The sequence below is a fragment of the Agelaius tricolor genome, unplaced genomic scaffold (genome assembly GCF_023055355.1).
Source record: "Agelaius tricolor isolate 1412-34295 unplaced genomic scaffold, bAgeTri1.0.p SCAF_13, whole genome shotgun sequence".
Lineage (NCBI taxonomy): Eukaryota > Metazoa > Chordata > Aves > Passeriformes > Icteridae > Agelaius > Agelaius tricolor.
The window spans coordinates 16,898,531-16,924,145 of NW_027269273.1; the positions used below are offsets into that span (position 1 = coordinate 16,898,531).

General features: G+C 41.2%; 2 protein-coding genes across 5 annotated transcripts in view; both read right to left on the bottom strand.

The window, feature by feature from the left end:
• Positions 1-7,470: 7,470 nt before the first annotated feature.
• Positions 7,471-13,039, bottom strand: FUT11 (fucosyltransferase 11). The gene is made up of 3 exons (XM_071438906.1): positions 12,295-13,039; positions 10,410-11,035; positions 7,471-8,391 (listed from the first exon to the last, which is right to left on the bottom strand). Exons 1-3 carry the CDS (start codon positions 12,997-12,999, stop codon positions 8,244-8,246), a joined length of 1,479 nt encoding a protein of 492 aa, XP_071295007.1. The 5' UTR covers positions 13,000-13,039; the 3' UTR covers positions 7,471-8,243.
• Positions 13,040-14,656: 1,617 nt separating this feature from the next.
• SEC24C (SEC24 homolog C, COPII coat complex component) overlaps positions 14,657-25,615 on the bottom strand; it is a 37,320-nt gene continuing 26,361 nt past the window's right edge. For all 4 annotated transcript variants that reach the window (XM_071438905.1, XM_071438903.1, XM_071438902.1 and 1 more), the window contains 12 exons: positions 25,232-25,423; positions 24,124-24,217; positions 22,299-22,415; positions 21,651-21,821; positions 21,178-21,274; positions 20,766-20,911; positions 20,238-20,376; positions 19,319-19,437; positions 18,758-18,937; positions 17,910-18,101; positions 17,406-17,495; positions 14,657-16,964 (listed from right to left, as the gene is read on the bottom strand). In XM_071438905.1, the coding sequence (XP_071295006.1) occupies positions 16,824-16,964; positions 17,406-17,495; positions 17,910-18,101; positions 18,758-18,937; positions 19,319-19,437; positions 20,238-20,376; positions 20,766-20,911; positions 21,178-21,274; positions 21,651-21,821; positions 22,299-22,415; positions 24,124-24,217; positions 25,232-25,423 (1,678 nt within the window). In that variant the 3' untranslated portion in view covers positions 14,657-16,823. The remainder of the gene's footprint in view (positions 16,965-17,405; positions 17,496-17,909; positions 18,102-18,757; positions 18,938-19,318; positions 19,438-20,237; positions 20,377-20,765; positions 20,912-21,177; positions 21,275-21,650; positions 21,822-22,298; positions 22,416-24,123; positions 24,218-25,231; positions 25,424-25,615) is intronic.

Here is a 25,615-nt window from a genome sequence, read left to right on the forward strand (position 1 = left end):
TCACAGTAGGTGATCTGTGCTCAAGCAGGGTCCCAGAGCACATTGCACGGGATTGCATCCAGACACTTACAACAGAGTATCTCCAACGAGGGAGACTCCACAGCCTCTCTGGGCTGTTCCAGTGCTCGGTCACCTGCACAGTAAAGTTGTTATTCATGTTCAGATGGAACTTCCTGTGCATCAGTTTCTGCCTGTCCTGGTGCACAGCACCAGAGAGAAGAGCCTGGATCCCTCCATCCCTTTGACACTCTCCCCTCAGATACTATAGACATGGCTGAGGTCCCTCTCACCTGTCTCTTCTCAATTTCTTCTGCAACTGCATGGAAACTCTTCTTGGTGCTCCAAACTCTCACCACTCAGCTCCCAGCCCCTCATTTCTCTCTGTTACAATACAGCTGGATCTCCCCTGCACTGTTCCCACTGTTCCTTCCAAGAAGATACTGAAACTGCTGCTTCCAAAATGCAGTTCCAACTGCTGCTTCCATCGTTCCCACAGCCTCATACTCTGGTGGAAAAAACTCCTGTTCCCAGAAGTTTCTTCCCCAGGTCCTGGAAGTCCCCAACTGATCTGACAGGTTCTGGAGGGCTTCTGTCCCCAGCTGAAAAAGGCAGGCAATACAGAAGGCACAGGAGCATTCCAAGGGCTGGGATACAAACAGGTCTCTGCACAGCAGGAGGGACAAGGTAGATGCACAAAACTGAGGAGGTAGATGCTGAACACTGGGGACACAAAGCACTCAGATCCTTATCTTGAGCAGTTCCTGAATATGCCATTTTACCACCGTATCAGGAACGGCTGGAGTCCTCTGACCATATACACAAGACTACATCAAAAATGCTTTTCTTTGCATTTTTTTTTTCCACAGGACACTGATTTGGATTAAAATATATTCAACCTCCAAGACATAAAGCCCAAAGCACACCCCTTTGCCTAGTCAAGGAAGTTAGAGACTTTGGAAATTTTGTTAACTTGAGCTAAACATCACCAGACCTATACCACATTATTCTCAAGATGGTCACTAGAATTTACTGGCTCTGCTGACAATAAATCCTGGTATATCCAATTCTATAATTATTTTTGTGTTACTTGCAAAATAGTATATACTTAAGAGTCCAAATTAAAGAGTATGAGACATGTTCAAGTAAGCAAATTTTTTTTTTTACCTCTCTTCTGGTAATGCATTTTCATCTCTTAAGGTCCAAATTCAAACACTTACTGGCAATTCTGAAACATTTTGGTAAGCAGGATGTTTCTGTATTCCCATTTTTTTCTGTAAAAACAGGAAACAAGCTATCCTTTGAGCTTGACTACCAGTAGAGAAGAAACATTAGGCCAGAGAGCTTGCACTGTACAACTCTGAACAATGGAGACTTTGAAAATCCCAGACAGGGACATGAAATACATTTCAGTATTCCCATTCATGTAAAGTTCAGCTATTCTTGGTTTTGCCTCTTCTAGCTACCCTTCCTGCCTTACTGCTAGCTACCCACCTTCCCCTGCTGCATTTGCCTCCTGCAACGTCTAACTAGATGGGCAAGAAACAGTAACAAGGAAAGACAAAAGTACTGTGATATAAGAAAAGCTGAACTGCACTCCCTGTAAATCAGCGTCCCTTTTCCCAAATTACATTAGCTAATGGTGGCAGCACCTTCAAGTCCTTTCACCTTCAAAAGCTGATCTCTCATTTAAGTAATTCCAAGAAAAATGAGGTGGGGTAGGAGGGGAGGCTGAGAAAGAGAAAGGCAAACTACACAAGGAGAATTGTAATAGCTTCCTGTAAGTTACTGCTGTCTGCATTAGAACTAATTTTTTGGCATCAGTCCCATATTGGAGCCTCAGCATAAGAGATTCCCAAGCAGACAGAATACGGTACATGATGGTGTCTGCACACACCATGCAGAGATGTTTGAAGCAGGACACAGTTTTATTATTAAACATTATTTTTTATATTACACATTAAGTTTAAGGAAGAATGCAGAACTACAAAAAGGCTGTGTTATTGAATAGCCAAATGCCTCTACAGCCTATATTTTGTATAGCTGATAGCACCAAGTCACTAATGGATGGGATAGAAGTGATGACTTTATAGGGACAGTCAGAAACTAAATTCCCTCAACAGTGAACCCCAGAGATGTTTTACTGTGAATCCTGAATGTACAACTATAGAAACCACGTAAAACTTTTGCTAATTAGCATTTACAACATTTTTTTTTCTTGTATTGACACATTTAAAGCTGAATCCTAGCTTGTGTTTCAGCTGGTCAAAACCAAAATAAAACACAGACCTTAAACTATTAATACTAGATTTGAAAAGAATATATATCACAACTGAATAAGGGCCACATATGATGCTACAGTAAATGCTATGCCACAATTAAAAACAATGCTGTGATAAAATACACCCTTTAAAATGAGACTGCTATCTTAAATACCTCTTTAGGAGATGAGAAATTACACCATGTATTCTTCACTTTCTGTGTAATTATGTAAAATGTCCAGATACTACCTAAAAATCAGTTAGGGTATGAGGCTAAGAAATCCACTGTATTGGCAAAAAAGAATAGAGTTGATATCCATGTCTTTTTGACTGCCTGGATCCAGCTTTCAGATAAATTCCACTATATTCACACAAATGTACCCTGAATGCACCATACCAGTTCATAATGCCCTCACCAACCACACTTTATTCTCATCTGTCTCACCCTGACCTCCTTAAACCAATTTAATTAGAGATGCCTTAAAATTTAAAGCACTTCCACTTTAACTTTAGCAGTGAAAGTAACCAGTTTGCTGAGATTCCAGGTGGTTCAGACTTAACTCCTGCCTGCTGAGCTATTGTGTTTGGAAAGTATTAGCACAATATATTCATGCACTCACAACTAGATGTGTCACACCCCATCCCAATTCCCACAACAACCCTTATACTGCGCTATCTCAATCAGATCAGCTGCCCTGCATTTTCCTGTCATCCTGAGTAGTTCTGAGCTGCCATCCCTAATTCCCAGGATCTAGGAAACTCAGCCCATTTCCACTGCAAATTACCTGTGCCTCCTTATTTGCTCAAAGATGCCAGAAAGTATTATCTGCTCTGATCCGTTCCAAGATCCCCAGTACCATCTCTAGCTGAGACACTTGCACATTAAATGGGTCTTTTCTGCAGTAAAAATGTATTTAACAGCACACAAACGAAGATGCTAGTGGTGTCAGAGTTCTGGAACAAATCCTGTAGCTCCACTCCTCTCTATCCTTCCTAATCCCTCTGCAGGGCCATATATCTCTCCCTGGCAGCTCTGAGACAATGGACCATAAAGAGAAGTACAGTTTGTTAAAGCCTGACGCAGGCTTTGGCTCAGTTGGTCGTATCACTAAAAGGATTTTATCTCTGATTAATGTCAACCTGTCAGTAGAAGTCTCTGGTCTCTGGGCAGAATGAAGGAACCTGGCACCCTGTATGTTTCCAATTAATACAACTTCCCAGAAGGTGCCTGGAGATCCATCAATAACTTTAATTAAATACAGCCAAATAGATGACAACTAATGATTAAGGGAGTGGCTCTCTTGGGACTATGGCTGAGGAGTGTGTATGGCAGGACAGTAAGCAAGGCAGATGGCTACTTGTCTAACACAGCAATGCCTGCTAAAACTCTGATGTCCCTGATGGCTGAGTTTCAATTCAATTTATCCTGTTCCCAGTCCTTTAGAAGTTGTTCTTCCACATCACTTAAAGCTACCCTCAGTCAAAATGCAAGAGGGGCATTTCTGCTGATTCTCCAGCGGCTGCTGCACTTTGCAGACCATTTCCAAAGAAAGCAGCTCATTCTCCTTTCCCTCTAAACATATACATCCACTGCTGCTTGGATCTCATTCTACTTACCATTACAGAGGACCCAGAGATCTTTCAGTTTGAAAATTACTACAGTGACTGAAATAAGAAAAGGCAACTCTTTCTGAACTCAAAGGCAACTCTGAACTTCTTGAGTTCTAGAAATCATAATGTTAGCTATCAAATCAATATTCTTCAGTGAGGTTATATGCTTCCTACAAATTGCAGTCCTTGCTAAAGGACAGAAAATGCAGACTAGTACTAGTTCAGTAAATTAAATAATCAACTTCTAACTGAAAAAATAGGCAACACGTGGTATCAGAGTTTTGGCAGAAGAATGAGAACTGTGGCTTGCCCAATCAATGCAATGCCTTGGACTGCTAGATTTTTAACCTTCAGTCAGTTATTTGTTTCTTGTCTCTCACCTCTCAGAGAGCATACATTTATTCTAGCTTGTCAAGTCAATTCTGAGACACAGCATCAATAGAATCTACTGGTGTTGCATGTGAGCAGTAATGAGGAGATATTTATTTTTAGAACAGTAATGCTAGTGGATAAAGCTATCCTGACAGCCTTGAAAGCCTCCCTCTAGTCACACAGTAAACAGGCACAATGCATGACAAGCAGTGAAGCCACTCACCCTAGTCTGCAGGATCCTGCCAAAGCGTTTACACGGGTAAATATCTTCAATATTTGCTATCTTTGATAAATTCCTTATTAGTATCAATTTTTATGAATATGGGTCTGCACTGTAAGAACTGTTGAATTGTTCAACCTGCACTGTTGAATCTATCATGTTCAGTCTGAGTATCACGTAGCCTTCCAGTAGTCACAATATGAGTGATGACATTCAGCCACCATCTTGCTGGTCTGGATTTAAAGCAGTGAGAAATTCAGTTAGCCAAGAACAGATATCAGGAAAGTTTTCTCAAAATAATAATGCTGTAGTGACCTTCCTCCTTGTCTGCATTGACACGCTTGCATTAGCAGACAGACAACTAGGAGGGTAAATTGAATTCACTCTGGCCACGACTGGCAGTACACGTTGGCACTAGACAGCAATCCTTTCAAATGCATTATTAAGTAAATTAACTGCAAACTCTTCAAAGGTATGAGACCCAGCTTCTCCTCCTGTCTCCTCCAAATAACAGGAGAGAATGAAAGCAAAGCCATGGCAAAATGTTTACTCAACATTTTGTAGTCCTTGCTGTGCAGAGCAGTAGATGCTGTGAAGGTCGGTCAGCAGCACTGAACACAACTGCAACCACAACTCTTTATCCAGCTGGGCAGGATTCCCACCTCTCCTGTCCCTGCAGAGTTTGCCTGGCAGCTACACAAAGTATTCAAACCATGCACTGCATAAAAAACCACTGCAGATACAAAAGAAACAAGGCTTGGGTGAGCTTCACAGCTAAGAGTGGTAGCTAATACTCATAACCTTTTGAGAAGTTCACCATCTCTAAGACTGCAAAAAACAGTTAAACCTAGGAAGACACTAAACACTCAGAAAATAAAGCTATCAAGTGACTTGTGACTCAACTGCAAACTGCAAGTTGTACTTTGAAAACCAGACAAAACCCACAGAATATCTGTAATAAGTTACTTTCAGATCTGTATTTTTTCCATACACACTTCAAGAAGATAGATGGCAATCAAAAATACTCATGCTTGGCAACAGTCATCAAGCCCAAAGCAACAGCCTTCTGTAGTACAGACACAGAGCAAAGCAACAAAGAAAGCCTGCAGGACGAACAAAATAACCTTGTTGGCTGTTGATTGTAATACACTGAGTACATGAAGTATATAGTGGTGAAGGAATACTTGGTTGTGAAATGGCTAATGAACAAATCAGGGCCCCAAGGAAGTTGTTTTTACCTACTTTGCTAGCTACTATTCAGCTTGCATCACCATATCTTCAATGCTACTGTTAGTTGAGAAACACGCTCATGTTTCTGAGCAGGACGACAAAATGGGGCTTTGGACATCACTCAGCAAGGACTAAGCAGGTGCTGATGCACATACTTATACTGGTACTTCCTCCTGTTACTCATGTAAGGACAGTGCCTTAAATGTAGCATGTCTAATTTTGGCAACAGTAGATACATTATATTATAGACCTGGAAATTACTATAAATGCTGCACTTCTGAAAAATCTACTTAAATTACAGGATAGAAGAGTAAAAGTAGCATGTGCTAGTACCTGGTTCTTATTTTTTATGTTTAGTACAAAAAGCAAGATCACAATTTCTCCTGGCTAGTCCACCAAACATTTGAATATGAAAGTGTTTTGAGATATAGCTAATTAAAAGAATGCAGTTAAAGAAGACTGAATTATTTTCTATACAGAAACATGAAGTGATGCAACTGAAGGCATTAATTCAAACAATTTACCTAAGTATCATTAACTTGATTAGCAGAAGTCAATATTCAGACCTAAAGCAGCTTTAATTTGTTTTATCTTAATTTACTTCTCCAGCAAGTGGCCTCTTCAATCCTGAATACACATCTGTAATTTTTAATCTGATTTGAGTCATCCAGTTTAACGATTATTCTCTTAGGTATTCATGTCTCCTGAATAACTGAAAAAAAGGAACTTAAAATACTGATAAATACATTTTAGCTGAAGAATCGCTTGTTAATGTTACTAGAGGAGATAAAAAACCATTCTTCTCCTAAAAACAATTAGGTGAGAACAATGTACACTGTATGCATTTTCTACATTTATAAAAATCCAGTGATAGTCATGGGTCTGAAATCTTTGCTGTCAAGGTACCCTGATTTTTAACATGGCAATATTGTTATGTCACCTGAGAGGCAAACATGGAGATGATCATCACTTATACTGGTATTATACCTGTAATCCCATATCTATAACATTATAAAGGGGAATTTGAGTGGAAAGAAAAAGATATTAAGTGAAGCACACAGCACTAAGCAATAGACAGTGATGTAATTAGGAAGAGAATGTAGAGTCACTGCTTTTCCTAACTTTTACTGACAGACATCAAACTTCCCATAGCAATTGCAAAAACTGTCTTACAACATCAATTTACACAACAGACTGTAGACTTTCATTACCAACAAACTGTCTTAAGCACAGATAAACTCTGGCTCTTTAGTCAGTAGTTAACTTCTGAAGAAGGGGAAACGAAAAAAGAAAATAGCAATATACCATCAGAGACATCACTAGAGTGTGGCCATATTTGCCTATGCATTTAAACCTTTGACCCTGAATTAATTACTTTCTCTCCACTGCAAGATCAATTATTTCAGAAAGATACTCACTATGGCAGGGAACAGTGGAATTTATACCTGTAAGCAATACAGGCTATGCAGCAAGAAGATCAGTCCACAAGTTGTCACTCAGGAACTCTGGTCACAGACCAGGATCACAATGTGTTAAGGTCGGCAGAGATACAAAACCACCTCAGTGCACCTGGCTCTGATCACCCATTTCAGCATACAAAGACTTCAAGAGTTGTATCCAAACTGCAGAGACCACTGCAAAGGCACCATTGTGAAAATGTATTTGTTTTTGCAGAAAGTTGCACATACTCAAAAGGAAAAAAATCCAAGGCCTCTGAATTGCTAGCATTAAGGAGATAACAGTAAATTGAGATTACAGATTTCAGATTTGATGGAAACCTAAAAGAACCAAAGTATAGAATTTTATTTTGTTCTACACAATACCAGGTAATACACTTTCTGGTGTGAAATACTTGGTTGAAAGTTGCAGCTTAAATAATTTGTTCTCCCATCCCATTGTACATATGACCTGCTAAGTCATCAAAAGAGGAAAATTAGGCTGAGAGTTAAGTGACTATCCCTCCCCATAGTTATTCAGTTAGCTTGAAAAGGAGCAGTATCTGAGGCATGTTACTTGGGGAGAATAGACTTTATTGCAGCAATTTCATAAGGCACGATTGCTCTTCACAGATGTGTCTTTTGTAATTCCTTCACTGGAAAAGCCATTTGTTAATAGCAACTAAAAGTACATCTTAATGAAGAGAATATGTGATTGATAAAATACTTAAAAAAACAACTAATAGTCTGAAGACTTAAAAAAATCCCTGAAATATCTTAGGCCACTTGAGCAAGAGCCTGAAGTCATGTAAGACACAATATACGTACAGCAAATGCAAAAGGAGAGTAAATTCCTCTTTTGCCCCACATGTTGACAGCTGCAAGCCAGGAGTGGCTTCACACCACAGAGCTGAAACTCAAACCAAAGCAGTTACTAATGTTTCCACTGCTGAAATCCAATCATAACAGAAACTTACTCACTTCATGCACCAGAAAAAATTGTCTCTGTGAGAGTTTTTTTGGTTTTGTTTTTTCAAGGCAAACATTTGAAGTGAGTAAGAATTCACAGTCTCAACTTTCAATGCAATTTTCAAATCAAGCTCTTACAAAGATGGGTCAGTGTTGCCTTGTCCTCTTCAGAAAAATCTCATGCATGTAGTCCCAAAATCTTCCCTGATGAGACTCATTGCGATGAATCATAGCAGTGAGGGCCTCACCCTGATCAAGGCTTTGCCAATAATCCTGCAGCCACATTTCTTTCCAACTGAAACAAAAAAAGAAACATCATCACAAATAATTAAAAGCCCCAAATTAGTCTGCAGCTGTAATAGCACTGAAACCATGTTTTTCTTTCCCTTAAGATGAAAACAGGCCCAGAGATGGTCATAACAAAGAATGTTGTTAGTGTGCCACTGTGCTCCAAGTCATTTAAAGAAACTTGCTTTGAAAATTCACTGTAGCAAATATAAGTTCACTTTTAGCTTTACCACATTCTAGAAGTATCAGTATATACTATCACTATCGTGTTAACCACAGAGACTAAATTACTAATTGCAGAGAATAAAAACTTCTATTATAATAAAATTTATCACAGAGTACTTACATTATTTTGAGAGTAGATTGTAGTGACTGACCACAACCTGACACATACAACTGCCTGTTCTACAGCTTTCTTCCTTAAGCTTACTTGGGAGTGAAACCCAGCAGTCCAAATACAAGTGAAGCTGTAAGCATAAGGATTGAGAAACCACATCCCCACATATACAGCTAAAGGTGTAATAGTGCTCCAGCTACATACACCTACACAAAGAGAGATTCTGATTGCAGCAGCATTCTGAGAATTCAGCATATTTATCAACCCTAAAAACAAATTACATCTGGGAATAAAGGTTACAGAGCATGCAAATGTGTAATGTAACCTTACTGTAACTGGATATATGCTCTAACATAAACTCCTTTGTTGTCCTCTGAGTTCAGAAGGCTCCAGAACCACAAGTCACAATGTGTTTATAGTCAGACCCTGCATGTTGCATACAGTCTAGCACTTGTATCCCCACTAGATCTGTGTCATTTTTTCACAATAATGTTTTTCTAAACTAACAAAACACTCCACAGACTGGCTCAGTAGGCATTCATCTAAATTGATCACACTGTTAAATAACATTACTGTCAAACTCAGACAAAAATATGGGTATGCTTAGCTAATGTTTTGATGGCAATTTTATGCTATTATTACACCAGTTAGAATTACAAGTAGTCATGTTCCATTTTGCAAATAAAAATGGGTAAAGCTTAGATGCTTATCAGATAGAAACGACTGTATTTAACAGGAGATGCCCACGATCATGCCTTGGGAACTATGGACACATATCTTTATAAAGTAAATAGCAGCAAATGTAAAAGCTTCCCCTGAACAATTTTTCCAGACACATCTCATGCCTACAGATGAGGAGAGTAACAGTGAGACACTGAAACTTCCCTGGGATGAAACTGTAGCTTGAATTATGGACCAGCTGCTCAAAACTCCCTGCTGATGACCTCTGTGAAGAATGATGGAAGCACCTGGGTCTGCACATGGCACGGGCAGCAACTCTGTGTGTGCCTCCACAGGTACTACTCTACTGCCACCTGATGCTCAAACAGAAAACCTACGGAGCTGGACCTCCTATGAACTCTCCAGAGTAGGGTGATGCACAGCACACTACAAAGAAAAAAGCCAATCTGTTTTCTCTCCTGCACAGTCCTCTCCTAAATAAGTGGCATCCTTGAACACAGCCAGAGTTCTGTTGCACAAAACAGCATTAAGTCTTGTATTCTGGGTGAGCCTAATTTCTGCTCTGAAGTCTACAGGAGTCAACCAGGCCTGCAGTGAACATTGGGAACCCCGTTGTAACGCAGTACTTTGTAAGGAGTTACAGAGCTGCTTTTGCCTGAGGGCTGCCAAGTGCTTTACCACCACTGTACTGAAAAACATCCCTCTCTCAAGCAAAGAGGCTAAGATAGACAAAGGATAACCCCACTGCCTGAGGTAACAGAGCATTTTAACAGAATATCCTGAGTGTCACACTCGACTTTAACTGCTAGCACTGCTGTCCAAGCCTCTCGCTCAGCCTCAGCATTACACAGTATTAGCAGGACCCCCTACACCACCCACAAGACATAATACAAAATGTAACTGGAGAAGTAACAAGAGCTCCTTTAAGTACAAAGAGTTATTAAAGTTACAGCTCTTGTTACTTGAAGCTTTTTCTCCCTTCAAAAAGCATAATATTGGCACGTTACCTGTCTCCACCAGAGAGGTCTTCAACACTTCCAAACCCGGGGGTTGGCATAGGACATCCCATGTGCTTGAACTGAGCTATATGAGGTCTGGGAGCTGGAATTTTTCCATGAGATTTCTTGTGTTCCTGTTCCTCTTTGACCCGGGTGTTCTCCTTGTCACAGATGAAACACTCGAAGCCATTCAGGTAATTGGGGAGAGTCATGTCATTCACACCCCACTCCCGCTTCTCCAAGCTCTCTAGCAAGAACTGGTTTTTGATTCCACCAGCATTTTTATACTCTAGATACTTCAAATATTCCTCTCCATTCTTGTCCAGGAAATCCAGATACTTTGCCAGCTCTTGGGGGGTGTCAAAATCATCTATAAGAATGATGGAGAGGTTGTTTGGCATCCAGTCCCGCACAGCTGGGGAACCTCGATACACTGGGACAGCACCCAAGTGCATGGGACGCCACAGCTTCTCTGTCATGTAGTCATCACATATGGCATTCTCCAAGGCCAGATGGAACTTGTACCTGGCAATAAAAGTCATAAATTCAGAATCTTCTGTAGTGGCTGTAGAAGTGTCTCTCAGTCGCTCACTGGGGAGCTCACGGTTATGCAGGCATTTACCATAGGAGTCAACCTAAAATAACAAACAGCATCTTTACAAAGTGATTTGTTCCCCCGGAACTTGTTTTCAGACCTTGTAGTTCTTGTAAAATTCCTAACTTGGATCAGTTCGTAGCTATGTTAATTTAGCTTCATTTTCACTCCAAGGTCTTTCTCTTGAGATTATTCCTAGAGTCCAAGTTCTACAAGCTTTAGAGAAAACCAAGTGCTGAGTTCCAAAAGCAACATTAGCCACACTACAGACTGAGGGGCAAGGGGAGCACGCAGATGCCACCCAAAAATGTATTTCTGGACAAATCAGAAACTGACAAGTAAAGAATAGCATTTGACTCTATGTCAGTTTAAAGATTCTCTTTCTACTTAAGAGACATAGTGCTCTTCCAAACAGTTATTACACAGAGTTCCAGCCAGTCTCAGCAAGCTGACAGAATTTTTCCATTTTTTAGACTGAGAAAAACTGATACAGGGAGCTAAGAGAATACTGTCTAAAAATACAAGACAACATGCTTTAGCTGGAACCTGCACCATACTTTGAGAAGACAGTAATTTTTAAGAAATTATTTTGCCTTTGCTTCACTACTCAGTACATGATGACCTTACACAGTAACTTAATCATGACCAATAGAAACAACAGAAACCACTAGAAAAAAAAGTCTCTGGCAAAGTCTAAAAACAACTTTTTTTTTTTTTTTTTTTTTTTTTTTTAATCAATCTAATATCTTTCACACTTTTTAAGAGAAAAAATGCAGTTTTTCCTGCTTGGAAAAACCATTATTTTACTTTATGAAGCTACTCACCATCAGCTGTACCATAGCAGTACAAGCCATCATAGAAACACTATGTAAGGAGCAGATTCTCACAACAGAGCAACCTGCCTTATAACTTCAGTCCTGTACTTTCAAACGGGAGCGAGGCTTGTAAAGGGACAGCCTTCCTGTATGCTAACTTCAAAATCCAGAGATTTCAGCAACTTCTAGCACTTGATCCACAAGACCGAACTTATTCAGGCTTTGCCCAGCTTCCGACTGATCCCGAGTGCGGCCAACTCCACATCTAACATCTGCATCAGGCCTACCTAATGACATGCGGTGTAGTCTAGACCACGCTTTGGGAAGGAATACAACTAGTTTTTCTGTCCAGCTTGTAGTCAGCATGCATCCCGTTATGATTCGCGTCTTGGCTAAAAACAAGGACAAACAAACCCCATTAAAACGAGGCGGTAGAGGGGAGCAGCCCCACGCCACAGCTTCCCCGTGCACTCAGCCCACCTACCTGGATGTACTTCATGAGCTCCCGCACGTAGCGGTCCCGGTCCGAAGGCACATCGCAGTGGGACTGCATGTACAACACGGGGCCGTAGCCCTTCCGCCGCCACGCGTCCTTCTCGGCCAGGGACACGGCCGGGGCCCGCAGGTACGCCGTGCCGGGCAGCCACTGCAGCGTGAGCGGGTAGTCGGACTCCCGGCGGAAGGTGGCCGTGTAGTTGAAGAGCCGAATGCCGGGCGAGTGCGAGAGCACGTAGTTGTTCATGGGGGACTCCTCGTGGAAGAGCGCCCAGGTCTGGTGGGGCAGGCGGGGCAGCGGCGCCTCGTACGCCCTGAAGTCGGTGCCGTAGAAGATGAGTGCCTTAGTGCGGCGGTGCCGGGCCACCCGCCGGCTCCGGGTGACGAGGCAGGAGCCGCGGGGGCAGTCGATGCGCTCCGTGTCGCCGGGGAAGTGCGGGAAGAGGCTCCCACTCCACCACAGCAGGATGGGCAGCTCCTTGTTGCTCCGCGTGTCGTCGTTGCCGGGCCCCCGGTACGACGCGGCGGCGACGAAGGCCGCGCCCGGCGGGACGGCGTCCTGCGCCCACCCGTCCGCTCCGCACGGCTCGGCCGGCTCCTCCGCGGCCAGAGCCACCGCCGCGCTCCAGGCCAGCGCCAGCGTCAGCGTCACCCACAGGCCCGCGGGCCCCCACCCCGGCCCGGTGCCCCCCATGGCCGGCCCGCCAGCCCCGGGCCGTGCCGCGGGCCCGCCCCGCCGCCCCAGGAAGCGGCGCTGGGCCCGCCCCCGGTGGTGCCGTCACGAGGCGGGGAAAGGCCGGAGGGGGGCCGGACGGGAGCGGCACCGCCTTCCCCGCCGCTCTCAGCTCGGACTGTCAGCGCGCCTTTCAAGTGGCTCGGAGGGGCGGCGTCAGCCCTGCTGCAGCGGCCCGACGCGGTGACCTGTGCGCAGCTGCCTCCCAACCCCGCTGTACAATGGCTGAAGCTGCTGTGAGCCTCTCTGCCTCATCTATCTGCGCTAACACAGGGCCCCGCAGTACCTGCAGCTGACAGCGAGAAAGCCGCTGCTCCCCGAAGGCACAGCATGCCGCGACTGAACGCACCCGCAGAGAGAGGGCTCCTGGACCAAGCAAGCGGTCAGCTGTTACAAGAAAGAGCCCCCAGCTCAGCTCCTTCTGGAGACCGTAAAGGGAAGGAACAGAAAACAACTTTTACTAACAGAAATCTTCTGTTTAGGTTTTTGGGGGTTTTGGTTGTTGTTTTGTTGGGGTTTTCTTTGGTTTTTTTTAATATCTACAGGTAATTTTAAAGCTCCCTTGAAAGCTGCTTTTCTATACAAACCTTGAATAATTCCTACAGTATTAAAATATTCTGTAAATGGGAGAGTGGTTTGTGCTACACTATGTAAATCCAACAGACATATTCCAGAATTACCACTCAGTTGCTCATTTACATAATTGCTAAAAGCTTCACATTAACTTCTTAAGAGACAACATAATATTTATGAATTATCAGTTATAATACAGGACATTAGTTAGTATGGACACAAGGCAAAGAAGTATTTTCAGCTATGTTAGAAACAACTTAGAGAGGGAATAGTTTTCCTTTCCTTTGAAAAGTTAGGTGTAGACATTGCTTGGGCCTGCTCCAACAGCACCGCAGTGTCCTCCACCTGGGCCCAGAGAGAAGGTAACAGACACGGGCTCTCCACAGCAATTTCCACAAGCATCAGAATGTGCTGCACAATTTACTCCACACAATAAATGTACAAGATCCACAAGGCCCATCATCATCACACCAGTTCTATGGCAGATTCTGGACATAATGTACATTCTATAGGAGAGGAATCTCAAAAATATTCGACAGCAAATTTAGTATTATCGGATATTTAGCAATGATTGTCTTGTGCTTTCATACAGATTTGTTATAAGGCTATCAGCAAACTGTACAACACCAATATCATGGGTACAGTCAAGATAACAATGCCAGTTCACTCTGAACTTTTATTTTTGCAATTAGCAACACTCCCAGCAAAAAACCCACAACCAAAGCCAACCCCCCCCAAAAAAAAACAAACCCAAAAAAACCCAAGCAAAAAAACCCAACAACAAAAAAAAAAAAACCCAACCAATTCACCCAGGTATCTTTAACCCTGAAATATGAGCTTTTTTAAGACTGCTGAAGTCATTACCTCGACATTGTCACAAGGTAAGGGCAATATTTGCTTAAGTAGACCAAAAAACCCCCCACCCAATCAATGACTCAAGCTGTGTCAGAAAAAAAAGGGAATTTCTTTGTGAAATGGAAGTTCAGACAGGGCAGAAAGTCCAAAAATCCAATCAGCTAAATAAAGGAACACTGAGATTAAACAGTACCTTTTGTCTGTTGACTCTTGTTGAATTTCTTATCATTCAGTGCGAATAACAACAACGACAAAAAAAGAAAGACTGAACTTGGTTAGCAGAAGATTGGATTGTAAAGGATCAATGAGCTAGACTTCAGCCCTTCCCATTTCCCCCCTCCCCGCAAAATACAGGGTTTGGAAAAATAAGCAGTGTTTATTTACTAACAATGACATAAAATACATCTTAATATATTTTTATTTCTTTACAAATTAAAAGATGCATTGGAAAAACAAGTGAAGAAAATGAAAGGTTCATTCATGATTTCATTTCCACCCCCACACCCCCCAATATTAATACTAGAAATTAGTATTTGTGGAAGTCTGTGGTTGCTGTGCATTATATTCCTGGGAAGTTCTTTTTTCCCCCTCTGATTAAAAATCCTCTAGATTTTTTGGTTGGAGGCAGTATGTGGAGTAAAAAGTCAGCCACATTCATACAAAACCGCTGAAAGTTCTGTCAACTACATCTTGAAAGAGTTTCTACATTACAATTTTCATGTTCCCCTTTCTGTGTAGTGATGGGAGGGAAGACAAACTAGCAGCATTAGAAGAAAAATGGATTTATATACATGCTACAGGATATGGAACGAAAACCACAGCCAGATATTTTTCTGATCTTAACAAGGACTTTCCTATGAAATATCAAGCCCAGACAACATGTTCTCTAACCCATCCACATTCTTCCTTTCGCTTTTAGTGCTATTGGTAGCTTAAACTCCTGGGTACTGGAAGAACACCTGTTAAGTGTTCAAGTTAAAATATACAAGCCCCCTTTCAAAAGTAAATAAACAAAGCCCTTAGAATTCTGAATTTGATTACACTAGCTCCCTCTTCACAGGAGTCTTCTCATCCACCCCTGCAAAATGAAGCAGCAGAGCAGCCAAAGTGGATGGATTAATCTGTCTGAGGTATTTTAGTTTAACAAACAGGCTTATAAAAGGTTTTGTGCAAGCTGATCAGTAGACAGAATGTGGAGGGTATAAACATCCAGTAATGAAACTCTTTGCTATGGCCCAGGTGCTGTCAATAGCCGAAATCAGGTACTTGCAATACCTATTACAGTAGTCTAAATCTTAAGGTTTTGTATCCCCTTCCTTGTGTTCCTGGGTACAAAGCAATCTCAAATTCATGTCAGTATAAATCAAATTCCTGCTTGTTGGCTATGATTCACAAAAATATGGTTGAAAATGGCCACTTCCTTATCATTCAGTTCCTACACAGTCCCTCGTCACCTTGTTAAAGGTATTTTCTGCTTAAGGTTAAGAAGCTTTTGTTCCCACCACCATCTGACAGACAGGTAAACTCTGCAGGAGAGGTCATGGAACATGGATTGAGTAGGACAATACAGAGCCGTGCAATGAGAAGGAAAGGAGTCACCACACATGTCAACAGGAAGTACCATCTCTACCCCTACACTGCTCAGAAGCTGTTGATTTTTGCCCACTTAACTACTGATTACTCCATTACAGTTCTGCACAGCAACTTATAGTACGGGGAAGATTGTGGAGAGAAGTTTGCCCTGCTGCCTTCCTGACTTACCACTCATTTCATGTTTCATGGCTTTCTGGTTTGGACAGCCACATGATACATCTGTGCTCTGATAGATCATGCTTCTCTCTTTAAAGGAGACACAAAATACTTGGCTGCTCCAGCTCCCATCACCTGACCTGCCTCTTGCCCTCCCCACCTGTGCATCCTCTTCACACTTGGAGCATGCACACACACCCACACAAATGCACAGCAGCTACCAGAAGTTTTGAAGAGTTATCGCTTTTCACCCAATGTTGAATCATGTACAGTGAACTGAAAAAAACCCTACATTCATTACAACAGGATTAGCGAGCATGGGGTGGGGTGGGGGGTGAACTCCTGCCAAGCACAGGAAACAATTTAGATGCAAATAAAAGACCTGGTATCAAAGGCCTTTTTCTTTTTTTAGCCCTCACCAGGAAAATATTTCATCTCTCATATGGGATTGGGAAAGGTTGAAAGGATTTCTGCTAATGCAATGTGTATTAAAAATTATGGAATTGTACAGATTTCTATGTTGTCCTTTTTGAGGGCGCTGGGCCTTCTGATCAGGTCATTAGTGGAGACTGAAATGTCACTGCTGAGTTCTAGCACCACTCACTCCTCTAGCTCAGTAGCTGCCGAATCTCCTTGTGCATGTGACACAGGAAGTCCACATATGAAGCCCCCCCACTCAGACTCTTGTCCTCCACTAGAAAGTGTTTGAACAGCATTTCCAGCTTATCTTCTTGCTTCACAATTATCAACTACAAGAAACCAAACAAAACAAGAACAAAACCAACAGTGAGTAGCTATTAGAATTGATCTTCATGGGGAAAACAGAGCAAAAAGCTAAATGCTCAAAACTCCAAAGATAGCCAGCCAGAATCACAGCATATATGGCTTATGTGCTTTGACCTCTGTAACTTAGTTCAGCTAAGCCTCAATCCTTTCTAAACAGAAGGAAAATACCATATATGTAGTTCATATAGTAGTGTATTGTAATAGGTCTGAAAAAAGGCAGTTTTAGAACTATGGTAAACACAAAACTCCAAAACTAGTGAAATTTGTTTTCAGATTCTTCAAAACTTTGAATAACATTTATGAGATTGGGAAGAGTAAGTTCAGGACTACAGCATTACCAGGTATCACCAGACTCTACTTAAGAGGGAAGGGGATTTAAAGCTGTAAATGGGGGACATTTTTACCTTCATGTAGCGGGATCTCTGCCCTTGAAGCATATCAACAATAGACCGAACTTTCTTTGAAAAGGGGTTTTCCAAGACTGGCAGGGTACTCTGGAATGAAAGATACCCAATCCCCATTAGTTTTGGGAAATAGAGCAATGTTAAACAGAAGTGAGCAGTTTTGGCATACTGTAAAAGGGTAGAGAAATATCTACCCCCATCAGCATACAATCTCTTTGACTTTGACTACTTAGAAGAGAATATAACATGAAATCAGAATTAGACATCAATTATTTATTCCATTTAGATATCAACTGTTCTCTTCACTGTTAATGATATGACTTGTCAAATAAACCTAGGCAAAAGCATGCCTGACATGCCCAGACTATCAACATTTCACACATCTGTGCTTCTCTCATTTCTATTAATGAAAATGAAATGCTATTTTTTCTGCTGGCTTTCTCATAGTTTTAAGTTTTGGGTGACTATCACAGACTCTAGCTCCCACACTGCCATCCAGCTCACCAAGGCATTGCTAATTTGACTGAAGGATGACACTCCAAAGAGGTTCTGGATCAGGCTTTGCTGCACGTTGACTCCCACCCACACAAAGATGTTCAGCCCATTCTCCAGCAGGTAGATGTCACCCTTGGAGAGACGCTCCTCGGAGTTCCGAATGGCTGCTGGCAAGGAATCACTGTCAACATCTGCTTTGGTCTGTTTTACAGGGAAATAAAAATAAAGTAAAATAATAGTTATAAAAAAAGAACATTTTAGGAAGTCTTGAAAATTTCTGACACAAGGACACCAATGATTTTCTCATTTCTAGGACTCTCAAGAAGTAGTCACTCTTGTGACTGAAGTAGAATTTTCCTTAGTTTTCTTACTCAAAGTGACACAGAAGCAGTTCAGAGACTTGGTCAGCAAAAGAGAACACAAGGCTTCTGTGGAAAGACTCAAGTTCAAATACCACCCCCTGGAGTAGGAATGTAATCAGTTTTTAGTGTTATTCCAGCAACTATGGTAATGAAATTTGGTAATGAAGTGGTAATGAAGTATTTGGAGTTACCTTGTAATAATGAAAATTACTACACAAAGTTGTAAGCCTTAGGACTTTTAAAAAAGACTATGAAAGGGTCAAAAGTGTCTTATTTGTTGCTAGTCATATGCTTACAGCTCAGGAAAAAAGTATCCTCCAAGAAATTCACAAGGTGCAGTAATGCTGAGCAAAATTAAGTAAAATATCCCAGATGGCAGATCCCCAAATACTTCTCAAATCACTTTCCCTTGCTAAAATATAAATGCCATTCCTTAAGATGAGTCAGTGAGACAACAGCAAGCCTCAAGTGCTAAGCAGATCTTGAATTACTCACCAGAGGCAAAAGCCTGGGATAAAAGAAAACATTAGTTTCAGCCACGTCCATGGATGTCACTAAGTGACGGATGTAGGCACGGTCATCCGTTGTGACCTCTGGGCCGGGCTGAAGAACGTCACTCTTCAACACACAGTTCAAGTACACAGGAAGCAGCTTCATGCATTCGGGGAGGATGAGCTAAAAGTCACAAGCAGACAGAAGCTGGTCAGCTGTCTCACTGAATAAGCTTATGTTTGACAAAAAGAGACTTGCATGAACCAACAAAGTGTGGTACAGCCATGAGGAGTAAAAGCTGATAGTCTACTTATATCATGGACTGCAAAAGAAACATAAAACCTTTCCCTGAGGCAGGCAGTGCTCCCTGGGCTCCAGACAGATGTCCAAGAAGCCATTCCCACCTATAATTTTACTTGTAGTAGTGTATCTAGTTTCCTGAGTCTCCTCTTTGCACATTTCTGCTGAGGAAAGGAATTGACTTTTTTTGAGCAGGCTAAGAAGAAGCTGTCATCACTTTTTAATTTCCAAGCCTGAGATTCAAGTGAAAGCCCTGGAGTTTACCTGGCCAGCAGAAGAGGGACTAGCACAGTTCTTTCGATAGCAGGCTAGGATCTGGGCACACTGGTTGATCAGTGCATCTCGTACAGTCTTCACTGGACTACTCAGGACTCCACGATATGCTGCACAGAGAGACGAAAGAGACGGACTGCTGTCAAGTGATTGCTCAAGAACACCAAAACCCCAACATTACTTCCACAAAGGAAATCTAAACAACTATTGTTTATGGAAGCCTTTATTCTTCCCGCTTCAAACTTGTAGGAAAATGATGATAAATTCCTACTGAGAATCTGAAGAAGGTCATTTACTCCCTTTTATTACATAATCTTGAACTCTCTATCTCCTTTGTACTTCAAATATACTTACGATAATTCAAAGTATGGGGTTCTATAAAAACTCCTTTTATAGACTGACCGTGTTCCATTAATGGTCTGAAAATTGACTGTTTCCTTCATTTTAATGGCAATAAACATACACAACTCTCAATCTCTGTTGGATTTCTAGGCTCTTACTGCAAGCTAGAAAGGGTAAATAGGGTACAGTGTATGACATTTAACTCATATGAACAAGGGCCACCATTTCCTATTGTGAAAGCAAAATTCTGCAACAGTTAAGGAATGAACTAGAACAGCCCAAAAACAAATACAAGGATGAATTCAGACAGCTGGCAATACAAAATGTTATTAAAAACATTTGGAAAATAATTTGTATGAAGAATCAGCCTACACCCTTCATCTGTACCTTTCATCCTAAGCAGCAATACAATCATCACAGCTTTATGCTCTTTCCCATAACTGACTGAATTATCAGAAATGCCACCTGACATTTGAAGCAGGAGGAAAAACAGGTGTCACTGGGTGACAAAACAGGCATTTTAGCAGTAGTTAAAGACTGCAATTCCCATTTCCATATTTACCCTTACCATACTTAGCCAAGTAGTTGATGAGGGTGTCAGTCTCACAGTTCCGATAGAGGTCAGCAAGCTGCGTGCAGCAGTTTAAGGAGAGATTGTGAATGCGGAGCCGTCGCTGTCCTGCACAACTTGTATACAGCAGAGCACACTGCAGGAGACAAAAATGCCAGGAGACACAGAAATAAGGTCCTCTTACAATAAGAAGGGCAGGGTTAGAATATACTTTATTAAAAGCTAGGATTCAGATGCAAAAACAAATAAGGTGACTACATAAAAGACTTGGACAATAAGCTAGAAGTACATGCTAAGAATCAGGGTCAATGAAAAGTAACAAGCAGCAATTTTAGCAGCTGTATTAAGGGACCTGGTCTTAGAAGACAGGACTGTGGTTTGAAGCAGTCTAGGTCACCCTAAAAACAAGTATGCTGGAAGGGTATGGTTAGATGCAGAAAGAAAGAACCAAAAATTCCTTGAAGAAGTGTCTAATAGTTCAGTTCAATTACCAACTCATGTCTTCTACAAAGCCTCCCCCCTCACCTGAAGCAGTGCACCACTATCTTCACTCAATTTATCATCATGCTTGAATTCCACTGTTATTGTTTTATCACAGTCCAGACCTGCCATCTCTACATCAGTTGTGTTGCTCATATAGAAAGCTCCAAAAAAGTCCGTTGCTCTAATACCTAAAAGAGGGAAAAACCCAACATGAACCACCATTTTCAACACAATACAACATAGTCAGCCTTTTGACGCTGACACCAAGTTATCCTGACCAATTTCAGCAGGGATCTTTGCAGCCTCAACAAAAGTCTTAGAATTCCAAAGCTTTAGCAGAGCTTTTGGGATGGCCTAATCACCATGTGTTTTAAATTCCAGGAAGATTTCTTTCTTCCCATGAGACATGCTTGAAGTGGCCAATTCATTAAGATTCCTCCCTGCTAACACCCACCTGTGCTTGTGCGCACTCTCATTACGGCATCAAATCCCACTTCTTTCTGGACGTCCCTTCTCAAGTCGTTCAGGAATCTGTACTGGTCTGTCTCCAGCTAGAAGGCAAGCAGTAATTGAAGTTTCACACTTTCATAAATCAGACTGGCTTCATAAACCATAAAGTAATGTAAAACCAGACACTACCTCCTATGGTCTTACTTTAAAAGTCACCGATATCAGGCTCAGTGGCCTGCTAATAAAATATTGTGCTAAGAGGTAACAGCCTAGCTCTTCCTGTTGGGTTTTGTTATTAACAGAGATGTTTGTATAAAGACACAAAGCTAGCACATAATTTTGCTGATTATCTTGAAATTTAAGTAGCCATTTATTTCCAAAGAAGTACTTCTTCACTATGGTTCCCACTATGAAAAAAATAACTCTCAGCTAAACAATAATGCTTACTTCAGCAGTCTGAGTCAATGTCACTCCTACCTGGAAATAGGCATACTTATAAATGGAGCCTCCTGTCTGGTAAGGTACCACACCCAGCGTGGCCACATCCAAATACTGGTTTGGAAACAGGAATAGATCCACACAGCAGCCCTGGGCCACACAGTCCTTGGCCAAGTTGTTGTAAAAGCTCGTCTGTGGTTGAAACAAAGTCTAAGAAAGGAAATCAGAGATGACATCAGAAGTTTGTCCAGGAAAAGGAAAGTGAGATCCAGTTTATAATCCCAGTCAATACTCTTATACTTTAAGTCTTTCTTCAGGGGAAATAGAATCATCTAAGTTCTCCCTGACTCTGCCTTTGAAGAACTGTTAATTATTATGAAAATTACTACACATTTTGCTTTAATTGTAAATTCAGCACATTTACTTTAACACAGATTTTGATATTTTACCCTGTGTAATAATCTAGAGCTAACTCTTCTTGCTCTTAGACTAGAGCTGTCCTTATGATGTCAAGTCTCCATAGCCCTGCTTGGGAGCAGAAGACAAAAGTGGAATGTTAAAAGATATTAGCTGGGACAGTTACAGAATGTGCTATCCTTGTAATTTTTTTAATACTGTTTCAGTTATTTTATTCCATAAAAAGCATAATATACACCCTTATGTAAAGATTATGCAAACCATTATTACCTTCTCCTTATCTGTGTTGATCAGTTTCCTATCATCCCTGTTCTTTAACTTCCCTGGAGCCTCTGCAATGGGCAGAGAGGTGTGGAAAATGAAGAGCTTGCCAGCACACTCAGCTGCCTGCAGGAAAGTGAGTGCAATAATAGAGGTCAGAAAGATCTACAAAAATTGTAAGGGAAGCTGTGATTCAAGAACAAACATTCAAACAACCTCATCACTCTTTTAATGTCAGGGTGATTCTACCAACACACACGCTCACTGTCACTTGGTTATGTGACTGGTGTCCAACAGAGGGAGCACAAATTACTGGTCAGTTACAGAAGAACAAGTCTCTACTGAGTTCTACTGGATTTGTGCTAATTCCACAGCAGGGAGAAAAGGACTTTCTCCAAGGATACAGAGTAAGCAGGACCCAGATACAAAAGGTTTTGTGCAAACGTGTTGCATTGTCTTCTTCCCTGATTTGCAGTTACTGGATTTGTGGAAAAAAGTCACAGAAATGGCAAAGAATTTTGTAATCTGAGCTTCAACAGATCAGTAATTTTAAATCAACACCCTATGCCAACACTAGCTAATGTTTAATAGGTTATTTTCTCTGACACATGCAGTATGTAAAAATCAATTAGCAATTTTTACTACTTCTTGATTGAACAATTGTAACAAAAACTGAGTTTAAGAGAGACTTTAAAGGATCATTCCCCCTGTACTCAGCACTGGTGAGGCTACACCTTGATGTTTTGGGCCCTTCATTACAAGGACACTGAGATGCTGTGGCATGTTCAGAGAAGGGCTGTGGAGCTGGTTAAGGGTCTGGAGCACAATTCTTGCATGAGCAATGAGTGAGAGAACTCAGGTTGTCCAGCCTGGACAAAAGGGAGGCTCAGGAGAGATCTTCTGGCTCTCTACAACTACCTGAAAGGAGATTGTAGTCAGGTGGGAGTCAGCATTTTCTCCCATGTAATATGAGATAGGACAATAGGAAATGGCTTCAAATTGCAGCAGGGGAGTTTTAGATTAGATACTGGGAAAAACTTCTTCATGGAAATGGTTGTCAAGCCCTGGAACAGGCTGCCCAAGGAAGTGGTGGAGTTAGCATCCCTGGAGGTATTTGAAAGATGTTAGGAACATGGTTTAGTGGAGGACTTAGCAGTACTGGGTTAAAGGTTGGACTTATCATAAAAGTCTCTTCCAACTAAAATGATTCGCTGACCGATGTGACAGACAAATAGAGCTGTGTCACCAGTTTGGGGTGAGGTCATACAGGCAGTCAATTTGATCAGTAGATACAAATCAGAGTTAAACCATGCATGTAATTCTGTCTGGATGAAGTACTGGAATGGAAGAACTTCAAGAAAAGTTTGCTTGTTTAGCACATTGCTGCAGGCAACTTCAAGAGGTGATACTATCTCCTTTTATTTAAGATTCTACCAGAGCACAGGATTAAAAAGACACCAAACTATGGAACACCTCCATGAGATTTATCAGACTTCAGCAGTGGTTTTTCAATGCTGGAGGGTTTTTTTTTTCCCCCCCGTAGGTTCTATGAACTGTTTAAAGCAAAACTCAGACAGACAACTGTGAGTAAGCCATGTTCTTGCACTTTGAAAAAAATTAGTTAAAAAAGAATTGGGTAAAGAACACATAGATAGGTGCACAAAACAGAAGGTTCATGCACTTCAAGAATGAGCCAAGTACTCCCTACATGTAGTGCATCTAGTACAAGGAGCTTACAAAATCTTTAGAATTGCCTTAATAGTGTATGTTAGCAGAATATAAACTTCAGAGTACTTGGCTGAAAACAATTTGTCATAAAAATGCATTCACTAACCTTCAGCGCCTCCAGCCCTGCTTGAATCACAGGTGCAAAAACAGTTTCTGTTTCTCTCGTGTCTGCAAACATTTCTGGAATCTGATCCAGCAAACTAGTAAAGAACAAGAAAAAAAAAAAGAGCAATTCAAGATCCTATTTAATAAGAAAAGCCACACAGCTGTAGGTGATGATTTATAGGATTGAGGTGGTTTAAACAGAAGCCCCTAACATGTCTGTAAATTTGCGTAACTTTTACAGTATTTGGCATCTCATCTGTGGAAAAAATGCTGCATTGTTCTCCATTGGCTTCTCTCATCTATTTCCTCAGTGTCTTCTGTATAGCCTCAACTGATGCCAATTCCACAGCTCTTCTGTATTTTTTATCTTTTAATAAATTCCAATGTACATAGGTAAGTAAATTCTTAGGAAATACTAGTGACATTTGGCCTCTGCAAAGCATCTTGTGTACTACTCAAAGATTAATAGGTGTAATCCACAGTCTTGTATTTAGGCTTGTTTAATGCATTAAAAAGGCTAGAAATTTTCTCTAAAAACATGCAATTCCAGTTCTATTTCCTAACATGTAGTTAGCTACACACCATAGATTAATTACACTTCAAGTACCACAGTAAACAGTTTGCCAAAACTTTGCTAACTTCCTTCTTTCAGATTTTATCTTCTCTATCCCACTTTTTTTTTTTTTTCTCTACAGAACCAAAACTGGACACCCCTGTTGTCTCAGTTTGCAGTTATTTAAGCAGCTGAATTAAAGAGAGTGATTCAGTATTTTTACAGCTTTCACTCTGCATCATCCTGGTTGTGTTTTGTTGTGGCTTTATTTTAAGTGGGGCTTTTTTTGGCTTGGATTTTGTTTGTTTTTCCTTTTTTTCTCTCCAGAAATGCCCTTCTGCACTAAATGCCCTTATATACACTTTCTGCCAAGCTGGACTATGAACCAAATAATCCCTTAGCCCTTCAATTTCCCCATCCTCCTGTGCCAGCTTAATCTCAAAGAGTATAGCAAATTAAAGTACATGGAGTGACTTGACATGACAATTAAGCATGTAACATTTGAATCTACCAAACAAGTATTTTACCACACACATTGTAAATCAATTGATATTACCTGGCAATAACTGTCCTGGACTCATTGACATTCACCAGAAAACCATCAAGGAGTGGCACAAACATATCTGCCACATCTGAGACCACCATCATTTGCGGCTGTGCCAGTGAACTCTTCACGTTATAGAAGTGTAAAACTTTGTTGTAGGTGACAAAGCCTACTCGAATGGCTGATTCCTCCATGTTCCCTTCCCTGTAAGAGATATACTTGCCTTCACAACCAAGAAGATAGATAAACCATTACATATAACCCACACATTAAGGGAAAAATGAAAGGAAGCAGAATTTATTTTCACCAAGAAGGGTTTCAAAAAAGATGTTCTGCTTGGCCTTTTTCTGAAGAAAAGTTTGACAGGATTATCAAGTAATTTTTAAACTTCTAGCA

Coding starts and splice junctions, on each gene's coding strand:
- FUT11 (XM_071438906.1), bottom strand. CDS start 12,999: ATGGGGGGCACCGGGCCGGGGTGGGGGCCCGCGGGCCTGTGGGTGACG. Junction 11,036..12,294: donor AGCTCATGAAGTACATCCAG/GTAGGTGGGCTG, acceptor TTGTTATTTTAG/GTTGACTCCTATGGTAAATG. Junction 8,392..10,409: donor GACCTCTCTGGTGGAGACAG/GTAACGTGCCAA, acceptor TTTTTGTTTCAG/TTGGAAAGAAATGTGGCTGC.